The sequence below is a fragment of the Rasamsonia byssochlamydoides genome, assembly GCF_041956645.1.
Source record: "Rasamsonia byssochlamydoides strain NRRL 3658 unplaced genomic scaffold VTN77scaffold_4, whole genome shotgun sequence".
Lineage (NCBI taxonomy): Eukaryota > Fungi > Ascomycota > Eurotiomycetes > Eurotiales > Trichocomaceae > Rasamsonia > Rasamsonia byssochlamydoides.
The window spans coordinates 133,972-151,454 of record NW_027192387.1 but is presented as its reverse complement, the minus strand read 5'-3'; the positions used below and the strand labels follow the sequence as shown (position 1 = coordinate 151,454).

The 17,483-nt window shown below is 48.1% G+C and overlaps 5 protein-coding genes and 1 non-coding gene across 6 annotated transcripts; 2 read left to right on the top strand and 4 right to left on the bottom strand.

Annotated features, from left to right (window-relative positions):
- Positions 1-1,743: 1,743 nt before the first annotated feature.
- On the top strand, positions 1,744-3,599 carry VTN77DRAFT_5402 (uncharacterized protein; the record flags this gene model as incomplete). The annotated part of the gene is made up of 4 exons (XM_069421568.1): positions 1,744-2,028; positions 2,099-2,876; positions 2,927-3,111; positions 3,168-3,599. The coding sequence occupies 4 exons, from the start codon at positions 1,744-1,746 to the stop codon at positions 3,597-3,599; spliced, it is 1,680 nt and encodes a 559-aa protein (XP_069281557.1).
- A 1,178-nt stretch (positions 3,600-4,777) lies between these two features.
- On the bottom strand, positions 4,778-6,461 carry VTN77DRAFT_5401 (uncharacterized protein; the record flags this gene model as incomplete). Its single annotated transcript, XM_069421567.1, has 3 exons — positions 4,778-4,923; positions 4,990-5,927; positions 5,983-6,461. 3 exons carry the CDS (start codon positions 6,459-6,461, stop codon positions 4,778-4,780), a joined length of 1,563 nt encoding a protein of 520 aa, XP_069281556.1.
- A 3,281-nt stretch (positions 6,462-9,742) lies between these two features.
- Positions 9,743-10,071, bottom strand: VTN77DRAFT_5400 (uncharacterized protein; the record flags this gene model as incomplete). The annotated part of the gene is made up of 2 exons (XM_069421566.1): positions 9,743-9,772; positions 9,874-10,071. The coding sequence occupies 2 exons, from the start codon at positions 10,069-10,071 to the stop codon at positions 9,743-9,745; spliced, it is 228 nt and encodes a 75-aa protein (XP_069281555.1).
- A 2,235-nt stretch (positions 10,072-12,306) lies between these two features.
- VTN77DRAFT_5399 (uncharacterized protein) lies at positions 12,307-12,821 on the top strand (the record flags this gene model as incomplete). Its single annotated transcript, XM_069421563.1, has 4 exons — positions 12,307-12,394; positions 12,450-12,509; positions 12,570-12,687; positions 12,740-12,821. The coding sequence occupies 4 exons, from the start codon at positions 12,307-12,309 to the stop codon at positions 12,819-12,821; spliced, it is 348 nt and encodes a 115-aa protein (XP_069281554.1).
- Positions 12,822-14,897: 2,076 nt separating this feature from the next.
- On the bottom strand, positions 14,898-14,970 carry VTN77DRAFT_t17. The gene has a single exon. It is a non-coding gene; the product is annotated as a tRNA-Thr (tRNA).
- A 336-nt stretch (positions 14,971-15,306) lies between these two features.
- VTN77DRAFT_5398 (uncharacterized protein) lies at positions 15,307-16,762 on the bottom strand (the record flags this gene model as incomplete). Its single annotated transcript, XM_069421562.1, has 3 exons — positions 15,307-16,101; positions 16,158-16,295; positions 16,403-16,762. The coding sequence occupies 3 exons, from the start codon at positions 16,760-16,762 to the stop codon at positions 15,307-15,309; spliced, it is 1,293 nt and encodes a 430-aa protein (XP_069281553.1).
- Between the last annotated feature and the right edge of the window lie 721 nt (positions 16,763-17,483).

The following is a 17,483-nucleotide window of genomic DNA, read 5'->3' as shown; positions in this document are numbered from 1 at the left end:
GGGCACATAGCTTTTGAACAAGCATTGCCCAACATCGTTCGGACAGATGGTCTCACTCAAGTCTCGTCTCATATGGACATTGATTGGCATTGACTGATTGACTGATTAATTGGGGACGTCACGACACTACTTGTCTTTACCCAAGCGAAGTATTACTGTATTGGCACATCACATCAGGAGACATTCGCCGTCCGTTGGACTTGTCACTTGCAGGCGGTTGAGTTGAAGGATAGCCATTATTTTGTAATGCAGGAAAGAAACAAATATGGAAATGTATCAAACACAGAAATGTACGTTACGACCTATGTAGGTAGACTCGGGCATCACAACGTTACCTAGGTACCTAATCTTTGATATCGGGTATCATCTGGTAATAATATCTCATGACTTTTAACAATACCACTTTCGACAGCGTACATGTACGGTCGTAATCGTATATTCCTAGGGGATTTTGGCTGAACCAGTGAATCAACCATCCAGGAACTGAATCCCAGCAAGAACTTGGAGATGAGACGACTGACGAGGATGCCAGATTGATGATCGCTAAAACCGGTCGCCTGTTGCCATGACCGAACACTTCCGAGAGAGAGAGAGAGTGAGAGACAGAGCCTAGTTCTGGGTATCCTCTTCGTCATGATCATCAAAAGGAAAATGATGCCGGATGGCGATCTTCTCCGTTTCGGTGGTGGAGTGCTCTAGCAATCCAGCCTTGACTGCTTGTGCGACTGCTCTGGCATTTTCGAGATGCTCATCATCAGGAACCCAGCCGAGAGCATCTACAATACCTACAAGCTGCCTCATCTTTGACAGTTCTCGCATTTCTCAGCCTCTTTGTTATGTTCATCCACGCATTGTCGTATCTCCTGCGGAGTATTTTCAACGATCAGGAATGGGAAAGGCAGGTGGCTGCCCGAGTCAGTCATGTCGGTGACTTGCAAGGATCAATTGATTAGGTTTGGCACATCGACAATCTAGTCTAGTAGTCAAGTATAGTCTCTGTATTGGAAGAAGAGAAGAAGAGATACTCTTTGCAAGCATACAAAGCATTGCAACTTTGAACTGATGTGCTCGCATAGCCATCTCAATCAGGTTTAGTCCCGCTCCTCCATAGATCAGATCCTCACGTGTACTGCACTCCGTACTCCGTACTTGATACTCCAACTGAGCTCTCAGCTTGAACTCATCTCTTTCATGCCATGAGGATCCTGGCAGACGCTTGCATGATGTACACTACATGAAAGGCCACTGAGGTTTACAGCAATTACGGTAAGCTGGTATAAATATAGGTAGTGTCCAGAATCTTGGACTGGAGTGGCCGTCCATATTTCCGCAAATCGGCAATCCGATTTTTCAGTCGGTAATTGACCGGGTTCAGTAGAGAGTAACAGCCCTGCGATTTCGGAACAAGATCAATTCGGAATGAAAAACAAGAATCTGGACTTTGTTGTTGGGGAAAANCCGTGAAGATACCCGCCGATAACCGCCAGTTGCAGCTGTCTCGGCTGGGGGCGGGCGAGAGGCCCGCGGGTAACCTGGGGAAGCGACCTCGGCAAGGGGATTAACGCCTAACGTCACGGCGACTCAATGCCCAGAGCTAGCTACCCAGGTAACTGGAGCCCTTTCTTCTTACTGCTCTGCTATCAGCTTTTAGCTCTCTCTCTCCGAGCTGAATCAATTGCAACCTCAGAAGAAGGTCCTTCACTCGTGTCTTATATCCATTCATCGGGCCTGTTATTTATCACCATGTCGGCCTCGGGCACAGCGCTGCGACGGCTAAGCCAGCGGGCTCCTCCCCGCACTCTGGTGGTTCCATCCCGCATCGCCCCCGCTCCCTTGTCGCGCTCCCTCATTATCCCCAACGCCCTCAGGACGACACTGTCAGCATCAGCATCACAGCGCTCACGATTCTCGACAATGGCTGCCTTGCAATCTGCTGCGCCGCCTCCCGTCGTGGAGAGGGCCTATGATCCAGAGATCAAGGACATGGCCCACTACATCCACAACTACAAGATTGAATCCGATCTGGCGGTATGACAGTTGTCCTTTTTCTAGTCATCATCGACTGGCATTGCGAATTTCCTAAGCTGACAACTGCAAGTTCGATACCGCCCGTCTGGTCTTCCTCGACACCCTGGGTTGTGGATTGGAGGCTCTCCGATTCAAAGAGTGCACCAAGTTGCTGGGTCCCGTGGTCGAGGGGACGGTGGTCCCCAACGGCACCCGCGTCCCCGGGACGCCCTACCAGCTGGATCCCGTCAATGGCGCCTTCAACATCGGTGCCATGATCAGATGGCTCGACTACAATGACTGCTGGCTGGCAGCGGAATGGGGTCACCCTTCCGACAACTTGGGCGGTATCCTGGCAGTGGCAGACTGGATTTCCCGCACCAACCGTGCCGGCGGGAAGCTGGGCGAGGGCCGGGTGCTGAAGATCCGGGATGTGCTGGAGGCCATGATCAAGGCCCATGAGATCCAGGGTGTGCTGGCTCTGGAGAACTCGTTCAACAAGGTCGGTCTGGACCACGTCGTCCTGGTCAAGGTGGCCACGACCGCCGTGACTGCCAAGTTGCTGGGTCTGGACGAGAAGCAGACGGCGGACGCCATCAGCCATGCGTGGGTGGACGGCCAGAGCTTGCGGACGTACCGTCACTCGCCCAACACGATGTCGAGGAAGTCCTGGGCTGCGGGAGATGCGTGCCAGAGGGCGGTTAACCTCGTGCTGAAGGTGCTCAAGGGTGAAGGCGGTATCCCAACTGTTTTGTCTGCGCCGGGATGGGGTTTCTACGACAACTTGTTCAAGGGCAACAAATTCAAGTTCCAGCGCCCATACGGCAGCTATGTGATGGAGAATGTGCTGTTCAAGGTGTCATATCCTGGTATGTACCCTGTTTCCGTCTTTGCGTGATGGAGGCTAACTGCTTTCCAGCTGAGTTCCACTCCCAGACGGCCATCGAAGCCGCCCAGATCATTAACAAGAAACTCGCGGAAATGGGCAAGACTGCGGCGGATATCAAGGAGATCACCAACCGCACGCACGAAGCTTGCATCCGGATCATTGACAAGCAGTTCAAGGCTATGGACAACTTTGCGGACCGCGACCACTGCGTGCAGGTGTGTATAGCTAAATCAGGTGTAGACTGGATTTACTGATTACTGACTCGGTTTAGTACATGGTGGCGACGATGCTCGTCTTCAACCGTCTGACTGCCAACGACTACGCTGATGGCTCGGAGGCAGCCACCTCGCCGCTGGTGGAAGACCTGCGCAAGCGGATCCGCTGCGTGGAAGATCCCCAGTTCACCAAGGACTACCACGACCCGGCGAAGCGCACGATCCCCAACGCTCTGACCGTGACGTTGAACGACGGCACGGTTCTGGACGAGGTCGTCGTCGAGGCTCCTCTGGGCCACCGTCTGCGCCGCGAAGAGGCCAAGCCAGAGATCCTGGCCAAGTACAAGCGCCACATCGAGGCGCACTTCGATGCCGAGCGTGTCAAGTACTTGCTGGAGCTGGGCTGGAACCGGGCCGAACTGGAGAACTATGATGTCGACAAATATGTGGACTTGTATGTGAAGGACAAGATGGTGGAGGCGCACTAGACAAGTATTCTGCATAAAATGTGAAGTATCTTTTATATAGACCTGAAGTTTTTATTGGCGAAATCAATTTTTTTTCCCTATACGGGTGAATCATTTCTGCAAGAGCTGAATAAAAATAATAATGCAATGAAGATGAAAGATGGAATAAATACAAAACCAAGGCATAAACAAAAAAAAAACAGACAAATAAACACACACACACACACACACACACACACACACACACAAACCCTAGAAATATAAAGCCTAGAAATATAGTCGCAAAAAATGCAACCCAGCTGTTTTACTGGGTGGCGCTGTTGTTGTTACTTACTAGGTGAATCCGCTGTAGCATGCTAAACTACACCACGGACCCGCTTGCTGTTCTGTTCGATAGGCGGCTGGAATAATAATATATTGACTATATTATATAACTTTTTTGAGAGCGTGGGTTATTATGGTGCCTTTAGCTAGGGAACTTGCCTACCTAGGTATCTTCTATTTTTTTAATGTACGTAAGTTGAGTCAATGCTACTGTGGCATAGCGTACGTACTGTTACTTACTTTTTTTCCTATTATAAATTTTCCTTTTTTATTTTAGTAATTATCTATATCCCCTTCAGGGAAAAAAAATCATAGGGACATCATATAAATTTGTTGAGTAATAATCAGATAAAAAGGTCAAGTTCGGCAGGAAAATGGCTCGGTGGGAGGGGGGTTTTTGGCCCTAAGGTCTGTACTGTACTCTCCTCAGATAACTGTACTGATTACCTAGGTACCTATCCACTGGGATCGATATGTATATAGCCTGTCTGTCTGTATGTAATAATATGTCAGCGCCTAGGAGTCCGTCTTAATTGGTGGTAATAGTGATCTCACCCGTGAACACCAAGAATATTATATACAGTAGTTCTGATAATAAATAGTTTCAAAGTCCTTCTTTCAGAAAAAGAATTGTAATAAAGTTAATTTCTGTTCTTTCTTTCTTTTGAATTGGATTTATTCGGATTTACTCTAATCGAGAGAGAGAGAGAGACAAGACAAGATGAGAAAGATGAGATGAGATAGCCACCCTCTATCTACCTATCTATCCACTATCTACACATCTATCCATCCATCTATCTATCGCAAAAATGAAGATTCTTCCAGATGACAAGACAAGGGATATAACAATGAAATGGACCAGACAGGATTTTTTTTCATGACACCCCTTCCGTTCCGATGTTGGCAACGATTTCTTCATGACGCACCGCCTGCCCACGGTAGGATTTTCGCCCCCGGACGAACCAGTCGATGAGGATGATGACGACCACGACGGCGTACACGGCTGAGATGTAGTTCATTGCTGGGGAAACAGTGCGTTAGCAATCCATAGAAGATACACAGGTACTGAAGAAAGGTGGAAACTTACTGCCCGCAGTAGCCGGATACACCGACGGAAACGAGTACAGAACCAACGTGAACAACGTCCAGGCCAGAACAATCCAGTTGCAGATCAGCCCGATCGGTCCCAGCCAGAACGGCCCATGGGGAATGTTGTTGCGCCCCTTGATCAGCAGACAGATGATGGGGATAGCGTACGAGATGTACAGCAGCACGATGCACGCCGTCACCATGCTGTTAAACGCTGTCGTCGAGCCCAGATACAGCAGCCCCAGCACCGACACGATGAAGCAGCTGACGGTGTGCGCGATCCAGGGCACGTCGAGGATCGGGTGGATCTGCGACAGCCAGCGATGGCCTGGCAGACCGCGGTCACGCGCAAACGACCAGCAGAGCCGCGACTGCCAGGTGTGCGAGGCGATCTGGCAGCCGATGCCCGTCGCCAGCACCAGCGCCTCCAGCACGATGGCGCCCGCCTTGTTGCCCAGTGCCTGGTAGTACAGCTCCAGGATGGGCACGCCCGTCGGCGTGTTCAGCAGCGGCTCCAGGTTCGAGATGCTGAAGAACATCGAGATGCAGTAGAACCACGACGTCACGAACCCGATGGCCACCGTGCCCATGATGGCGATCGGGATCGCCTTTTCCGGCTTGCCCACCTCCTCCGCCATGTGCGTGGCCGAGTCCAGGCAGGCGAACACCCAGTTCGGGTTGATCAGCCCGACGATGAAGGCGAGCCCGTCCGACGCCCAGCCGGTCGAGTTGACGAAAGTCGCGAAGACGAACTTGGCGTCGGAATGGGTCGGCGCGGCGGCCGGCACCGTGATCAAGATCACCACGAACGAGATCAGCGAGATATACAGCGTCACCGTCGCTACCGTGGGCAGCAGCTTGCCCACACAGTTGAAGAAATACGCAAACAGATTGATCACTTCGTAGGCGACGACCGTGTGCCACGCTTGGGGGACGCTACAACACGTTAGTCTTGTCGACATCTAGGAAAATGACAAAGGATTTGCCATACAAGTCTGGATGAGCGAGCTGCCACATGCCCACGGCGGCCTGACCCAGACCCAGCGCGACACTGGCGGACGTGAAAATACTGCCAGCCCAGGCGAACCAACCCGTCAGGTAGGAGGCGAAATTGGCATATTTCCGCGGCGCCAGCTCGTTGGCCCAGAAATACTGGCCGCCCGCGTTGGGCATGGCGCTGGCCAGCTCCGACAGAGTCACTCCGACGCAGGCAGAGATGAAGGCGATCCAGGGGATGCCGTAGATGGTCAGGACGGTGCCGCCCGAGTCGATGCCGGTGATCAGCGAGGCCGAGATGCCGAACCAGGAGTTGGTCAGCGAGAAACCGACGCCCAGCAGCGACAGGACGGAGAAGTTGCGCTGCATGTCCTGGGTGTAGCCCATCTCGGCCAGCTTGAGGGCGTCCTCGTCCATAGAGCCATTGTCGTTGGGCGCGCGCGCCACCGTGTCGATCTTATCCTCTTTACTCATGATGACTTATACAGTCGAAGTAGAATGGGATGGGAGGGAGTTGATTGACTGGGCAGTCAAAGGGTGGGTTCAGCGTGAACGAAACTCGAGGGCACCGATACGCACTACTGTCGCATATGGGCTGGGAGTAGTGCGCGCAGACCGACTGTACAAGCAGGAGGATGCGAATGCTGCGTGTCAAGGGCAGGTGCAATGGCGACAGGGCGCTCAACCGGTCGGACCACTACTATCATACAATACGAGATAGCAGGCGAGAGATCAAGATCCAGCAAGTCGTTTTGATCTTAAACAAGAAAAAAAAACAAATAAAATCGGATCAGACAGCAGCAGTTTGGATTGCTTTTGTCACAGCCTGGCCAGGACCACCAGGTCGAGACGGCGCGACAGGGAGAGAAACAGCAATGAATGCAATGACTTGAGACAGGAAGAGAGAAGAAGAAGAAAGCAATGAATAAATACACAAGGCTAGGCTAGCTAGGCCGTCGCCTTTTACAGGGACAGAGACAGGGACACAGGCAGAAAGAAAGAGATCAGCGCATTCACGACGACGAGCGTGAAGTCAAAATTTTTAAACTGTTCAGCATCGCAGGAAAGGAAGATAAGAAGTGCCTGGACACGCGATGAAGCAAGCAAGCAATAATCGATCAATCAGGAGAGCCAAAGCGCAGGGTCTCCCTTCCTCGAATAATATTCAAGCGGATCGGGGGCGACGACAACGAGAAACTTTTTTTTCGTCCTGTGCGGGAGAATATTAAATGCATCGCTGTCACGGCGACTTACTCCACAACTCTCCACTTGGTGGCAGAGACTAAAACGGTAGCATCTCCGCTATGACGACGGCTAAGACTGATTCTTTTTCGTCTGTCTTTTCGCTTTCGCTTTTGCGGATCGCAATTCAGCTCCCACTGAGGCATTAGTCCTGCAATCATCAGGTCTGTTGAATCCGGCCCAACAGATCCCAATGACTTCTCTTTTTCTCTTGTCTTCTTCTCTTTTCTCTTTTTCTTTTCTGCCAGAAATCAAACAAAATCAACTTCCGCGAGGGCAAGATCAGTGACTTCATCTTCGCCTATCGTGGTTGGCGCGTCTCGCGGGGTTTCCGCGCTGGCCAGCGCGCTAGACCGGATTCGTTAAGTAAAATTTTTCAGCGCGCGGCCACAGCGTAGCGGGGCAATATAATAAATACTATTGTCTGGATTCTTCACGGTTATTATCGCCCGTGCTCCATCGGCATCCACTGATCCCGAAGGATGCGGATCCGGTTTCCTTTCCAGTGAGTGAGAGACTGCATCTGTCCAGTCATTTAATATTATTAGTCTTATCTCTTGTATGTACTCTGTACTGTATAGAGTATAGAGTACCTCAGGCAAGCAAGCAACTGCTCGTGATAGATTGACTATACTCCGTACAGTACGATACAGTAGATTGTTGAGTAGTACTCGTACGCTAAGCATGTGATGCCCCCACCAGCCAAGCTTTCCGTGGTACTGCTTGGTGGGTCTGAGACAGCCGGGAAGTAAATACTCATACGATTATGTAAGAAAACTTTCCGTCATGTATGACACGGAACGGTACCACAGCCAAAGTCTACTTATCTACCTTCCTAATAGGTAAACAACTCACGCGACTGGAGTCTTGCCTTTCTTCCTGCTTCTATGGAGCATGGACTATACAGTAAAATACCAGCATTGATATGATATGATGCACTCAGTCTGCATAGTAATTTTATTCATGGTCGAAGTGCATTATGTACTGGACCTAGGCACCTATTAGGGCTATGATGGTAAATTACCAGAACAAGCAATGTTTTCCGTCTTAGAATGAAACAGACTACTACCTAGACATGTACTGTACAGTACATGCCTGGCAATTTCATTTCATTTCGTTTCCCTTTCCCCTTTCTGGAAATACATATACAGATGGATATACGATCCCTAGATAACATATGAATACTCTGTTGGCTTGGATCTTTATCTATCAGTATCTCGGTATTAATCGATACTGGGATCAACTGAGCTCACTATCCATGCTGGAAAGCAAAGGCATTCCATTCCTTAGGTAAGATAGCAGTCCCTTACTAAGCATATGAAATAGGGTTTGTTCAATAGAACAAGAACAGAAATCTACTCGCATTCATTATGAATAATAACAGCACTGATATCAATAAGTCAAATACGCCTAGATACAGACAAAGTCCAAACACTACCCAGTCCATCAAAATCCAGACATGCAAGCAAAAGCAAAAGCAAAAAGTCGATCTGTCCATCCATCCTGATGTGACGTGATCTCATGATAGCGATACAATGATGCGGATACACAAACCAAATATAAAGATTATCCTGATTCTCAAACTTGCAAAATTTATGAAGTTCGGAAGCGCTTTTTTGACGGCCCCAAGCCACTGCCACTGTCACTTGCCGCATGGCAAGTAAGTAGTACTGTAGTTGCGATTTTCCAAGTGTCACTGAGTTTCCTCGGGGGGAGTACATACAGAGGAAGACAGGCTTAATAAGATTACAAGGCACTCTCGACCGATTTTTTTTATTTTGTTGCAGACTCGGCCAAAAAGAGGCACTATGGCACCAACTTCTTGGTGATTCTGAACTAGGTATTCGGCTGCGCCAACATATTTTTATTTTGCAAGGCGATTGATTCCAAAACTCCGATAAGATAATGAGAAATCGAATCGCTCTTGGCGGCCAAATCTCAATTTTCAAATAAAAGATGAACGTTCGATATTCGAAAATCCAATCCAAGGCGCATGCAAATCTACAGATCCATGGGCATGGCATCCTTACTTATCTCGCATCGCATCGCAATCACAGAAAGGCTTTTTTTTTTGCATTCCAAAACCAAGAAATTAATTACCGAGAAAGGGTCGACATGGGTTTGTTTGAATACGATATATCTAGAGAATCAGTCAAGATGATTTTTATTTCCGAAACCGTAGATGATGGTATTAAATAAGCTTTCGGCCTTCCTTTTTTTTTTGCTGGCCAGATAGAATTGGTAATGGGTATGATTGATTGTACGGTTCCATTGATTGCTTTGGCACCAAACGTTGGCTCAGCGTTCTGGTGGCAGCAATGAATCAATGGAGTGCTCGAAGTATACGGCTGCCTTTGCAATGTTTTTCACTTGCTCCAGTGACCATGGACTGGTAATGGGAGATAGGTGGATGTGTGTACTGCACTGGTTTGTACTGGTTGTCTGGAACTTATGTTCCAATACCCACCAGATGCAATTGAGGTGGGCTTGCCACTGGTCAAAACGGTAGAAATCTAATATAGGAGACACGAGCTCCACGCCCCCTAAAAGAGTGTCAGTTGCTTTGAAACAATGCATATATAGCAACTGAAGGCTTGATTGGACTCTGACATCAATTGAGCATCATCTGGTTTGTAATCGTCACCTCCTGAATAATCGACCATTCATCATAGACCTCTGCCTCTTTGCTGTGGTCTTTGTTCACATGATTCGGAAGTCCGGCTGCCGCCAGCTGCTCACTGAGCTCCTGTGCAGTTGAGTGCCAGTCCATGTGTTCAGTGGTCTTGCTTCCTGTAACCAATTCCAGTTTAACACCAAATCGAATCTGAACAGGAGTCGACATTTTCGAGTACGTCAACACGAAGCCATCTTTGTGAAATGTAAGACACAATTGATTCAATGACAAGGGTTCAAGAAATGAATTTGGTACGATCAGATGGATCAGGATCGCAATACTTTAAAGAATGATAGGGATAAAGATGAACAAGAGAAGGAAAAGAAAGTAGCTGATCTCAAAGGCTGAAGTCGAGGAATGTTTGGGCATTGTTGTCTGGTTAGCAGGATATTGTATCTATCCTACGCTTCCTTTATATACACGCAGGTGTCCATGAAATCAACTAGCATTTTCATTATCCGCTATAAAAATAGATCATCTATTATCTGGAAGCCATGAGAACACGGCGGCAAGTGAAACAACATGGAAAAGACCAAGCCACCCAGATTAGTCTGTTCTTTTGGCTTCTATTTGCTATGTAGGGCGTGAAAGCTAGCGGTAGCTATGTACCATACCTAGGTACATGTACTAATGAAGTACCAAGGTGAGCCTCAGCAAGACGCCGAGGTCTGTGGATAGTTCACCTATTTCATATCCACTCATCAAGTACCCTCTACAGATACTTGAGATAAGGCGGTACCTTCTGCTATCTTAAGAATGTTAGGCGAAGTATTGCATGAGAAGTGTACTAACGTTCCCTTAGTATGTGATGCGAAGATGTGGGACCAGCCGACTTCTGGCGCGAAATTGCTTGCATGCGGCGCAGCAAAGGCTGGCAGAGAACACAGGAGACCTTATCAGTAATATTAGACTACAACTACCTAGCCACCATGGTTGGTATTGGTCCAATGCATGATTTAAGCGCTGGCAAGGAGGCAACAACTTGAGCCTGATTCTAAATCACGTAATGAAGTACTTGAAGGAATTGCTCACTGAAAAGGGCCATACTTGATCACGCTCTCTAGTTGTTCATTTACCGACAACCTCATAACCAGACTCCCATCACTGCTTACTTGATCTCTACAAAGATTTTCATTCTCTTTCACCGAACATGGATCCCGAGGCCCCTAATGAAATCGAGGATCATCAACAAGAATCTACTCCCGAAAGAAGGCCCTATATTCCTTTGCTGCCGCCAACCCCTCCTTCTCCCTCTTACTACGAAGAGTTAAGGAGGAGATTTCCCCCCCGCCATTGCCTCCCGATGCAGGGAGGCTGCCGGGATACCGTCGATCAGTCATGCAAGAGAAATTCCTAGCTGCTGACCGAGCGAATCCCGACCCAGGTCAAGAGAAGCCACTATTCAAGCCTTGTCATCTCTTCTTCTACGGTTCATTAATAGACCCCAGAAGTGTTGCAGTCTGTTCTTGGACTTCCGGAACTGCCTGTTCTGCAGAAGGGATGGGTTACTGGGTTCACCATGAAAATGTGGGGTATCTATCCAGCCTTGATCCCGAAGGACGGCAATACGAAAGTAATGGGGGCTGTATGGAAAGTCGACGAGCACTTGCAATTCCTTCGTCTCATGGAGTATGAGACGAAGGCCTATACGTGGTGCCCCTGTACCATACATCTCTGCGACGGGGAGGTCCTACCTGAGTCTCGAACCTTTACCTGGGCCGGCGATCCTGCTAGCAAGGAACTGGAGGACGGCAGCTTTGATCTGGAGCATTACCAGAAATACTTCAAACCGTCAGTGGTCCGCAAACATACAACTGAGTAATCTATTGAGGGGAGATGGGGGAATTGCTTCAAAGCACAGGGAGTTTGGTTTTGAGATCTTTCATGAATTGGCTTGTGTGTTTTATTCTTTTTATCAAATGTTCATCTACGCATTTGCCTCTCCTAAATGTCAATCCCACTTAGTTTGAGCTCGTTTGAACTCTGGTGCCTAACTGAAGAAGATCATTAAGCACGTTTGACATGGATCTCTCTCCCCTGCCTAATCCCAATTTTTGAGGCTTTACTTACTGTAAAGCTAAAATAAGCGATGGCCTGAACAGGCGCGTAGGTGCCATAGACTGTACATGGAGTGGCTAAATGAATTTTAACTGAGATTTCTCAGCGTCAAATCCTCTCAGATCAAATTCCGAGTTCCCTACTGCTTAGGGGGCGCGGTGTGGAGCCTCACGATCCACAGCTAGTGTTACTGCTATATTAAGTGCCGGCTTCTACTCCGTATGGAGCCATTATTATCAAAGATAAGCTTCTGTGACAATTGCTCCAGTTAAGCACTGACTATGAGTGGACTGGCTGGCATGTATGTAATAATAAACTTTGCTGCCGCTTTCTTCTTGAGAATCGATGCAGACCAGTCGATTTTCTATAGTTGCTTGCTCCCCAGACGGCTTCTTTTTTGGCTTGGGGCTGCCACGGAAACACAGTAGTATTGGTATGGTAGATCTCCCTGTGATCTCCTGAACATTTAGACTAATAAATATATTCAGATAATGTCAATCTCTGCTTGATGATTTACATATTGCCAATTCCAACGCTTCTTTTCTATAGTATGTCTCTTTTCATCTCATGGATCTTCTGATAAAGCTTCCTGTTGACTCTTCTTTTAGCCCTAACTCTGACTGGTTGCATTTCAACCTCTCCCGGTATTCTGAACCTCTTCCTGTTCAATCTACAGAGCCAATATTACTTTGCAACCGACCTTTCAAGTCTCAGTAGCATACTTCGGTATTTCACCAGACTAGCAAACTTATTTCCAATAGTAACTAATGTCTGCCAGGGATGTGCATCGGAAAACCGGCCATATGTGTCCCAACAATGGGGGCAACGGCCCAGTGGTTGGCAGCCCGTTTTTTGGATAGTTCCAGTAGTGCTGACAGTGAGGTCCAGAATCTTTTGTCTATTGCCTCGATTTTACAAAGCAAGGTCTTCCTCTGTCTGTTGGCCCTGGCAGGTGTCTGCTTTTCCATAGGACTCATCTTCTTGGTCCTGCTGAAGATCAGCTTGAAAGATTTGAAATCTACAAATACTGATCGTCAGCATGGCATGAAGCACACAATGTTCGGAGCACTGTGGCTATCTGCTGGACTGGTGCTGGCATCTGTAACTGCAACCACAGAAAGTCTCGGGGCTCTGCAGTATTACTCAAGCCCATCCGTTTCCCAATCATCCGTCACAGTCACGGCTGGAATCCCTGTGCAGGCCCTTCAATGGCTGGTATTTGCCTTCTCCATTCTGTTCGCATTTGGAATCTCTTCCATTTTCAAATCCCAGGGTGGGACGCTGAAGTCCGCTGGAAGCGACGTCGAACGAGCACCTGCGGCTAACATGACGGACGGACCTCCACCTATACCAATGTTCTGACAGAGAAGAATCATCAGTGGAGCCGTGACTATGATGGTCGACAAGGAAATGACTCTTGAATCAGGCCAATCAATGCCATTACAAGCCGAGTTTTTGTGGGATAAATGTACATACATATGCGTGTTCAGCAGCAGTCTCATTTGTTACTCTGTACTCAATATCCCATAGATCAATTATTTTCATTCATTATGAGCCATTATGCTCACCATCTTGATCACTCTCTAGGAGACCAATGTGGAGTTCCTTCAGGCTTCATCATCCCCCTGAGCTGACCTCAGCCCATAGGTTCAGAGTAAATTCGTTGAAATCTTAGGGGAATAATGCAGTATTATCACAGAATCCTGCCACATCACTCCATATGTTATTCCTATTTAGCAATGTGTCTTCTAAACCAAACCACAACTTCCTGTGGGGGAATTATCAAGGCTGGTCGCCTCCACAGTTACTAAAATTGAGTCGAGGTCATACAGAGGGATGTGTAGAAAGGCCACTGCTGATGCAAAAAAAAAAAGTCAACAGGATCCAACAAGACGACCACGAAACGGTTCATACCCAAATAATTATAATAGTGGCGATAAATGAGGATGCTCCACGGATTGAAAATAATACCCTTCACTTTCGTTGTTTCCCATTCGAGTTATGCGGCGTCACAATTGGCAGTTTAAGGCAACAATAGAAGAGGCTGTGCAAATGTCTCTAGACCAGTGAGAGACAAAAGATTATTATATTCGAGGTGTGGAGGACACCACCAATGGGGAACTATGGCGTGGAGAATGTGAGGCTAGTCTACATCGTACATCAGCTGAAAGACCAAAGGTGAGCTGGCACCGCAACTAATCAGTTGTGCGATAATTACCCCACTCACCTGCCCCTTGTGACGGCTCTGTCAAAAACGAAATAAATTCATATTTGGTAGCCTAATTTACAAGAATTCGAAGCTGAGGAAGGAAGAAGAGAAGAAAATTGGAATCAGGACTGTGGGCGAGGGATGTGATATATCGAAGCGAGAGCGACCCGGCCCTTTCCTAATTCGGAATTATCACGTGATCATGAGTAACCTGACAAGACTTCTGAGCTGCGCCGTCACACATACATACACCCACCTAAACCATAAACTATCCCAATATAATTCAAAGTTGATTAGGAAGCTAGTACATGCGACCATAGGGTGTGGAAAACAGGGCTTCCCGTCCGCTCAGCCGTACTTAAGCCACACGCCGGCTGGTTAGTAGTTGGGTGGGTGACCACCAGCGAATCCCAGCTGTTGCATGTAGTCTCTTTTTTTATCTTCTCTTTTGTCTGTATTTTTTATATAAAGGGAGGTATATGAACAAGAACCATCTAAGACCTACACCTATAGCTATCATAATGGGTATACGTAGTCAAATATGCCAGTTACAGGATTCAATCCCATGAGCGTCTTATCTTGCTATAGTCCTAGGCTTGGCCCCCTACAAGACCAGAGGACTCTTCAATAATGCCCGCCTGTTGCACTTAACCACTCGCCGGCAGAAAAAAAAGGTCATTTGATGAAGCAAATCTAAAAATGAAAATGCCAAATTGATTTGATTTTCTGCTCACACGCGGATTCGAACCGCGGACCTCATGATTACTAGTCATGCGCTCTACCAACTGAGCCATGCGAGCTGTGATTGGTTAGCCATACGCCAGTGTCGTATTATTATTCTTGGATACGATTCGAATATCTGTCGCATTTGGAATCAAGGGCCAGTACTGTACTCGGGAGCAGGATGAGATGAGATTCTTTTGAAGCAGATATGGTAAACTATTTTTTGCTTAATGCATACGTATATATAGAATGACTGTAACCGAACATTATTCACGTCGGCTTCCGATATTGTGTTGCAGATTATACAACAAGTTGATATCCCAACTGCAAGGTAAATATAAATATTCAACCCTTCTCATTACACTCACAACGTTCATCACCATTCAAACCCCAACCCCCAATTACTGTCCGCCCTATCCACACATTGCTGATAAGTGATATATATTCGCGGCGACATTCCCGACCCCGTAGCCCCTTTTCGCCATCACCCCAAAGACCCTCTGGCACCAATAATAACAATGGGCAGCGGAGCGGAGCCGGAAGTATTCCTGCGCGGCCCATAACGTAGGCAGCATCATTTGGAAACCCTGAGCGCCGGCCGTGGGCTGGAGACAAAAGGCCACTGTCTGACACGCGAGGCGGGCGAAGTGGCTGGCGGTGCATTCGATGTCTCGTCTCAACAGGAAGGAGAGGATCGCAGCAGAGCGGTCAGCTTGCTGCATCAGACCTTCGATACCTACGAACTGCACCTGCAACTGCACCTTCTGGTACACCTGAGCCATTGACGTATACAACATCAGACTGCCGAACCAGTACAGTATGACCAATTCAAAGACGTATTCATTCGAGAAGAGCACCGTGCCCGAGAACAGACCCAGCAGCGTGGGATCTTCTTCTTCCGACAGAGGCCGGCTGCTTAACGGCGTCGAGTCCACCCAGTAAAGGGGCTCCGGTTCGTTTTGTTGCAGCCTCGCATACCATTCGAAGAGCTGAGTTTCAGTCTGATAGAACTGGTGCAACAAGTCTCCCAAAGCTGAGGAGAAGATCTCCCGATGACTCTCGACGACTTCGTCGCACAACTGCAGGATCGTCGGGATGTGGAACAGGATGTTCAGGAGTTCATCGTAGCTGTCACCTGTCTGGGATGCGGCTTGCCAGGCTGGAAGACTGAAAAATGTCTTTTTCCTCCTCAGGAAGGAGTCGGTCATCTAACATCTAATTAGTTGGTACTCAAACGTCGAAAAGAAGAAAAAAAATTGCTCACGGTAAAAAGTCGCACGCGACGGTAGAGATTCCTGTCCAAGGGCTTCTCTGCTGTTGGCGGCCCTCGCTTCTCGAGCAGTCCGCTTCCCAATTGCACCTGGACTATCCAGCCGTATAGCCCATGTGAAGGATCATAGAGCTAGGAATCGTGAGTATGAAGAAGTTTTCTGGAGACCTATTTTTTTTTTTAAAAAAAAGAGAGAGAGAAAAAGAAAGAATCAAAAAATAAAGAATGAAAAAACCGACCTCATATGAAGCCATAGCCATCGCCGCACCAATCAACTCTTCCTCCACAGACGACGATCCCATTTGCAACAACGACTGGCACTGCGATATCTTCGCCGACGCCGAAGTATACAGCACCTGGCTTTCCCATATCCAGTTGGGATTGTTATACTTCTGTCCCAGGAACAGCTGGCAGAACGCGGAGAGCGCTTCATCGAACACGGGGCTGCGGCCAACCCGAATGGGGAAATCTCCGTACCAGTTGAAGACTGTCTGGCGCGTTGAGGAACGCTGGATGGAGCCGGGTGGCATGAAGGTGTTGAGGAACATGGCTACGATGGCATCTTTACGGGAGACTGGCACAATGGGAGGGAGGGCCATTTTGCTAGTGCTCGTCATCATCGCCTTTTCTGTCCGACCTTGTCTACTACCCGACGACGTCGACGACGACGGCAGAAGACGGACGAGGGCGCCCCTTTCATAATACCCCTCACAGGTCAAGGAAGCGAAGCTGCAATTTCGACAATGTGGACGCTGTTTATCACACTGGATATCAAACCCTAGTTAGGTTGATTGAAACGGATTTTTCGAGTGAGAAAAGGATAAAAGGATTTATGAAATTAAAATCACCTTGATCTTCCTTCGTCGGCATGTCCCGCAGGATTTCGATCGCCATGCAACTCTCGCCATGGTGGAATAGGCAGAAAGATAGACAAAGAATGCCCTTTTTTTCTGTCAAGGATAGGGTTTACAGCAAACTATCCTCAGAAGCTGGACAAACGGTATGCTTCTTGATGGCTGGGAGGCACGCCACGGCATGAAAGATGTCCGAGTTTCACTGCCTGTTCCCTTGTCATGTTGGCAGTTATATCGCCGAAGAGGCGAGGCGACGAGGCTGAAGGCTGAACTGAACTGACTTGATTGTCGCATGGCATGGCTTTTTGTATTGTATATGGAACATTCAAATTCAGCCTCGCAGCTGTCGGTAAGCAGAAAAAAAGATCTTCAATACGAGCCTCTGTTGGCGGCCTACATCTAGTTCAGTCAGATTCACCAAGAAAGTTGGTGCCATGGCACCTCTTTTTGACTAGATCTGCAAGAG